At 46.4% G+C, this 6,248-nt stretch overlaps 1 protein-coding gene across 2 annotated transcripts in view; it reads left to right on the top strand.

The window, feature by feature from the left end:
* The first annotated feature begins 5,417 nt into the window (after positions 1–5,417).
* The window catches only part of SMS (spermine synthase), a 61,036-nt gene continuing 60,205 nt past the window's right edge, over positions 5,418–6,248 (top strand). The window contains exon 1 of one of the 2 annotated variants that reach the window (XM_068917980.1): positions 5,418–5,612. In XM_068917980.1, coding sequence (XP_068774081.1) covers positions 5,564–5,612 — 49 coding nt within the window. In that variant the 5' untranslated portion in view covers positions 5,418–5,563. The remainder of the gene's footprint in view (positions 5,613–6,248) is intronic. The other variant, XM_068917990.1, reaches the window with a different exon arrangement.

Below are 6,248 nucleotides of genomic sequence, written 5' to 3'. Positions count from 1 at the left end.
TAGAATCGGAAATGATCAAAGAGGAGACAAAACATTGTGACTTGGCTGAACTGGGAAAAGGGACTGTGTGTTGCTGGTTTTGTGATTGTAATTATGGGAAGGTAGAAGCCAGAACAGAAGCTGAATGAAGCTACCAAATTATGGTAATAGGAAAACAACTGTGTTTTATTACTGACAGCAGCTAAGAGAGGGATATCCTAAAGTCACAACGATATCACACAGAGCAACCTCTAGCACTGGTTTTCTGACCTCACCTGAGCTTGTCATTGTTATGCTTCGTTATAAAGGGAAACAAGGCATCAGGATCCAGATTTGCTCTGTACAAGTCCTGTCCTGTAACAGGATCTGCAGGCCACTAGCTGGAAGAGGGAAAGACGTTCTAACAAACTGATGCAGCTGTTAACATTTCTGTAACTTAGATCATAAAGGAAGACTAGTACAAGCAAGCTCCACGGATGTCTAAAGAGGTATACCCAGACAATGTGATGGGCATACTAAAGAAAGGTGCACAGGCTTGGGTTGTTATCTGGAATAATGATCATCTGATGTGGGATTTGGATCACCTGATGACACTGAGCATGAAGTCAGCTGATGATTTTTGTGCAGAGGGACTGGGGGTGCCATCTGATTAAAGTTATAACAACATTTTTCAGTGGCTATTTTCAAACAACAAAAGCGACTGCTTACAGGATGTAGTGTTTCTGAGATGTGACACAGTTGATAAGGAAAAGCTTGACCCTATTTTGCTGTGTCATGTGATGGGTTCAGGGCCAAGACCATGGCTGGGATGGAAGAGCAGCATCCATCTAGTTCCTTGCATCTGGTTTGGGGATGCGGGAATGTTTGTTGTATGGACAAATATCTGTAGAGAAACATAGAATGAAATTTCTAGGTATCGTTACCTAATTACCCTGTGCCTGTGTGGGATTTAGAAAAAAACACTATGTGTGAGGGAAAGGCAGGACTCTGGGGTTCTTGGAAAATTCTGTTGAGGAAGCTAAGGTAAGGAATGGTCTGTCAGTGGTTTTCATGGCTACTTCTCTGTGCTAACAAAAGAATTTGTTAAGTCTCTCAAGTTTGAAACGTGATTAGCAAGTGCCCTAACACAAGTAGAGCGTCCCTGAGGAGGGATATGTGCAGGGTACAAGCAGGAATGTAGGGCCACTGAACCTGAGGTCTCACCCCTGCGTAAACTATTCTCTGCCCAAAAGCGACAGATCAAAGGAAATCCCATTGAAAGGGATCAAACATATTACTCTGGCTAGCATCCAGCAGAGGGCTCTCAAAAAGGCAGAGAGTATAATAGCTCCTATAATTTATGGTAGCATTTATTTAAGCAATTAACTCTTATCTGAGTTTGCTAAAACTTCATGAAACTATTCTCTTGTTCTATGAGAAGCCTTACATGCTATGATATAACTTGATTCTTTTGTTCACAGATCTCAAAGAAAAAAAATGTGCACATCTTGTAATCTATCTGGATGTGTTTCTCAACTCAACATGCATACTTTTAAAGTTACAGATTTTTTCACGGTTTTCAGTAAGATGTAGGTTCTGCAGTACCTAAACATATTGTGAAGGAGAAGCTTAGCTTTTCTTTTAAGTCTCCACAGCAATGCCCTGGCAAGTCTATATAATTGATTCTGAGCATCCAAGAAGGGGAAGAGAAATTGTAGTTGTTTTAGTAAACAGTAGTTTAGTTGTTTTTAGTAAACAGTAACATGCTCAGACATCAAAGTAGAAATAAGAATGAAAGAAGTAATTTCAGGTCTCTAAGAGTACTGAGTTATAGTTTCCTTAGCCATATTAAACAGATACTCACCTCCAGAAAACACAAATTTCTGTCTTTATGGTAAGATGTACTGCTTTGCAAGAGGAAAGCTTCATTTTGGGTCATAATTGTGGTACCACAAACAGCAATTCTTACCTCAAATCAAATTCTTATAAAGTAAGAACAACCACAAGCTTATGAGACCCTTTTCTTCACATAATGCTCTTCTAAAACGAAGCATTACCTTCTTTCCCCTATCCCTCCAAATTTACTAGGACTTCTATCAATTATAAGTAAATGCTAAAAACTAGACCTGGGTTGCAGAAGTCTGGGAGGGGAAAAAACTGACCTGATGCAATGAAAAAACAACGAAGGTGATGGGACTACCTCGTGGAGTCTGTGCCAAACTCTAGCCCTCTCCTGTTTCTAGCCCCTGCTTTTGTCACTTCGGCACCATCTTACAATACTCCCTTCAGCACAGTGCTATGTGCTTGCACATGTTTTGCTGCTTATTTAATAGTACTGTATAAAAGCCTCTGCTTAGCATAAACTGATTATGTTTGACAATATTTTGAATATAAATTAGGTATGGAGAGATAATCTGTGTGTGTGCGTGTATTTTAAAAGGGTATGTTTGGTTTCAAGGTTTTAATTAGCGCTGCAAGATGGCCATGTCATTCATGAGTGACAAAGCTCAACGTTCATACAGGTATTCCAATACAAGCGCTAAGAAAATCTTTGTGAACTCCTATCTCAAATGTGCCATCACTTTGAAAACATGTTTACCTATTTAGGAAAAAAGTCTACTAAGGTCAAGGATCATAGTTTAGCCTAGGTAGGCCTCAGGGATCTCAAGTTAATGGACTGCTGAAAAGGTCATAAATATGAGGAAAAATGTTCTTGTTAAGGGACACATCTTAGCTCTCTATAAGGAAGATTGTTCCCTTCAGTGTTTTTAACTCATCTGTCAAATCTAGCTTTAGAGGGTAGGGCCTTTGCTGTTGCTTTTAGGAACAAAGCATTCCATACCTCCCCAAATAACTGGTGTTTGAATGTTTTCTTTTTTCTTGTCGCACCCATTTTTGCAGTCTTTGCTTCCTTCAAAATACATATGTAGTCTTATGCTAAATAAACTTTCCATGTAGCGTGTACTAATCTTAACAAAATGATGTCATTTCACAGCATTTGTGAAACATGTTTTAATATTTCAGCTCCTTTGATCTTGTCTCATAAATTGCTCTTCTTTAAATTCCCTCCAGTGTAATTTTTGAATAGGAAGATTCCCAAACATATCCCTGCCATGATGTAGTTATTTAGTATGCAAAGGGTAGTCATGCCAAAGAAGCAGAAAATGAAGTATTGTCGTCTTGCTACATGCTCAAGAAGCAGTAGTTCCCCCTCAGAGATAGGACCCTTCACAAAGAGCCCTCAATTCTGAGAGCTTTGTTAGTAAACTGTCCTGTAAGAGCATATATAATTTACTGTCCACTTTCACTTTCACATGTCAATATGACATGTCAATGTGATATGTCAATATCACAGGTTTCTTCCTATTGCTGAATGTTTTCCTAGATATATCAACATGTTTCCAAGATGAGCCTTTTCTTTTCCATCCATTTGCTTTTTTAAGTTTGTTTATGCTCGCTTTACCAGCTCCAGCTAACTTAATCTTACAACAGCTATGAAATCCATTTATAGCTAATGCCTCATCCTTTAAATCAAGATTTAAGAAACAAAGACTGTCTGAAGAAATTTATTAGCCTTTTCAGCTCTTCAGTTGAAGTCCAATGCTAATCAAAAAAAAAAAATTCGATAATATAAAAAGAACATGGTAAAATAACAGATTGTTCTCTTTTTTTGTCCATAGCAAATTTAATTAAAGATGATGCTCCACCTCCCTTCAAGTGCCAGTCCTGAAGGCTCCACCTTAACTAGCAAAAATAAAGTTGAGCCTTTTCTCAACATAATGTTCTATTTTTTCCTATACAAACTCAGTGAAGCTGTTCATGTGTATATAAGGGCATAATTTAGCTAGGCGTCTGGCATGTATGCACAAATAGTTGAAGGTACTTAGGTGACAACATCGCTATTACCTTCTTCTGACTCTTCCACAATGGAAAGATAATGTAATAGGTTCAACTAAACAAAGGGCAGTGGTTATTTCCTTGCTAACAGTGAAGCTTAAGACAGCAAAAAAGATTCCATTAAGCTCCTTTATGTAATGAGATAACTGAAACAACTGCAGTCTCCGTACACAAAGGTGAAAGGCATCAGGGTACAGGGATCTGCCTGGCAGTTTTGTGGCAGCTGCATTAAAAGCAGCAAAGGATAAGAGAAGGCAGCAAGGAAGTTTTTAAATTAAAAAACAAAACAAAAAAAAAAAAACCCAAAAGTGCCATGGCACTAAGAAAAAGCAGAATTCCTAGGGAAATGGGATTCTAATAAGTGCACAAGTGTGTGTTTTTTATTTTTTCCTCCCCTCACTGCTTGGATTTGAAGTAACAGGAGTATATAATCCTCAGTAATATCCAGGGTTGGATCAAAGGTGTCTAACATAAACCTGCATGGCCCTAAACTTCAGCTAATTAATCAAATTTTAAAAATGGCCTTTCCTGGATCAGCAGAGTCAAATGAATACCAGCTAACAAAATCAAAGTAATTACAGACCTGGAGACTGCTACGCTTTTCTCTGATGCAGATCTCCAGTTAATGCTTCTGCTTTGCTCAGGATGTGTGTGCCTAAGTCACAGCATTCAGAACTGAGATAACTGTAAACTTCTGTTGAAAAATGTGTTAGTGCAGCTTACAGAAATAATGGTGGTAGTATATTATATGGGAATTCTACAACAGGATTACATAGCAATGACTACTTGCAAACCCCCGAAATGGTTATTTTTTTAAAATGTGGAATCACATGAAACTAGCCGTGGTACCCTGCAAATTACATCTCAATCCTGCAAAGGCTTCCCCAAGAAACAAAAGGAAGCCATAAAAGTTGTAATAGCTGACATAATTAGACACCAGGCCTATCATTAACTGCTTCTAGATGGTGTTTTGGGGTTTGTAACCACGCATTGCTTCGTGCGTTTGGGACTTCGGCGGGCTGCTTTACAGTTGTCCTTTGTTTAAAAAAAAATACGGTAACGTACGTAATTCTTCTTCTTTGTTTTTTTTCCTTAAGGTTCTCTCTCTGGTGACAACTCTTGCGAGGCCTGTGAGGATGGGAGCCCCCCCCGCAGCTGAGCAGGCCCCGGCCGGCCTTGCCGCTGCACCGCTCCGGCCACCGCGCTGCTCACAGCCACCCGCGGCCTCAGGGCCGGCAGACCCCGAAAATAATTTCGTTTCGGAGCGACTCGAAGCTTAAAGAATAACCGGGACTCCGGGTCTTCCCTGGGTCGCTGCTGATCCGCTCCAGCCCTGACGGAAGGGTCGGGGGAGGCCTGGCTCGGCGCCTGCTGCTGTGGCGCAGATGGCTGCGGCCGTTGGGCCGCGCCCGCCCTGGCCGCGCCGCGGCGAAGGGGGGCCCCGCCGCTCCCGCCTTTTCTCTCGCTTCCCGCCCCCCAACAAGCCAGCGGCCGCCGGCTCTGCCTCCCCGCCGCCTGCGCAACGCGCCCTCCCGCCTGCCAACGGCCGCCGCCGCCATTGCCCGCCGCGCCCCGCCCCGCCGCCGGCGCGCCCAGCCCCCGCGGCGCCGCCGCAGCCCCCCGCGCACATATAGGCGCGCTCCGCCGCACTCGCCGCGCAGCAGCCGCCGCCGCCTCCTCCAGGCATGGCCCAGGGCTCTACCTCACTATGGCAGCAGCGCGACACAGCACCCTCGACTTCACGCTCGGCGCCGCAGGTAACCGCCGAGGCGCCTTCTTCTTCCCCCCCCCCCCGCCCGGTCCCATCCCGTTCGCCCCCCTCCGTGGGCGGCGGCCCCGAGGCAGCCGCCCGCCAGGCCCCGCACAGGCGCCCCCTCACCCCCCCCCCCGCCGCCTTTCGCGCCCTTCTGCCCAGCCGCCACCCCCGGGTACCCACCTCCGGCTGGGCGGGCGCCCCCCACCCCGGGTCTTCGCCCCCTGCCCGGGGCTGCCCCGCGGGGCCCGTGCGGCCGCCTCAGGCTCGGCCGTGCGCGGCGCCGCCCGCCGCGGCCTCTGGCCCTCGCCGCCCCCCGCTCGTGAAGGGCGGCGGCGGCGAGGCAGCCGCGGCTGGAGGGGCGGGCTGCGCCTCGGCCCGGCGTGGGGTGCGGCGGGGTTTCTGCCTGGGGTTTCGGGGGTGGGGGGTGCACATCCCCTTCCCCCCCCTCCCCCCATGGGTTAGCTCGCGTCGGGGGTGGCAGAGCACCCGCAGGTACCGGCCGCGGCTCCACACGGCGTCAAGGTGATTTTGGGGCGGGGGAGGGGGGGGTCGCGGGAGTCGCTCCCACCCGGGGGCTGGTGAGTGCCGCTGCTGGGCGCCTAAGAGCCCGGGCCGCCTGCGGAGGCCGTTTTGAGTC

Source organism: Struthio camelus, chromosome 1 (assembly GCF_040807025.1).
Source record: "Struthio camelus isolate bStrCam1 chromosome 1, bStrCam1.hap1, whole genome shotgun sequence".
Taxonomy (NCBI): domain Eukaryota; kingdom Metazoa; phylum Chordata; class Aves; order Struthioniformes; family Struthionidae; genus Struthio; species Struthio camelus.
Note: the sequence above shows the minus strand (reverse complement) of the source record. Positions and strands in the feature narration are given on the sequence as shown.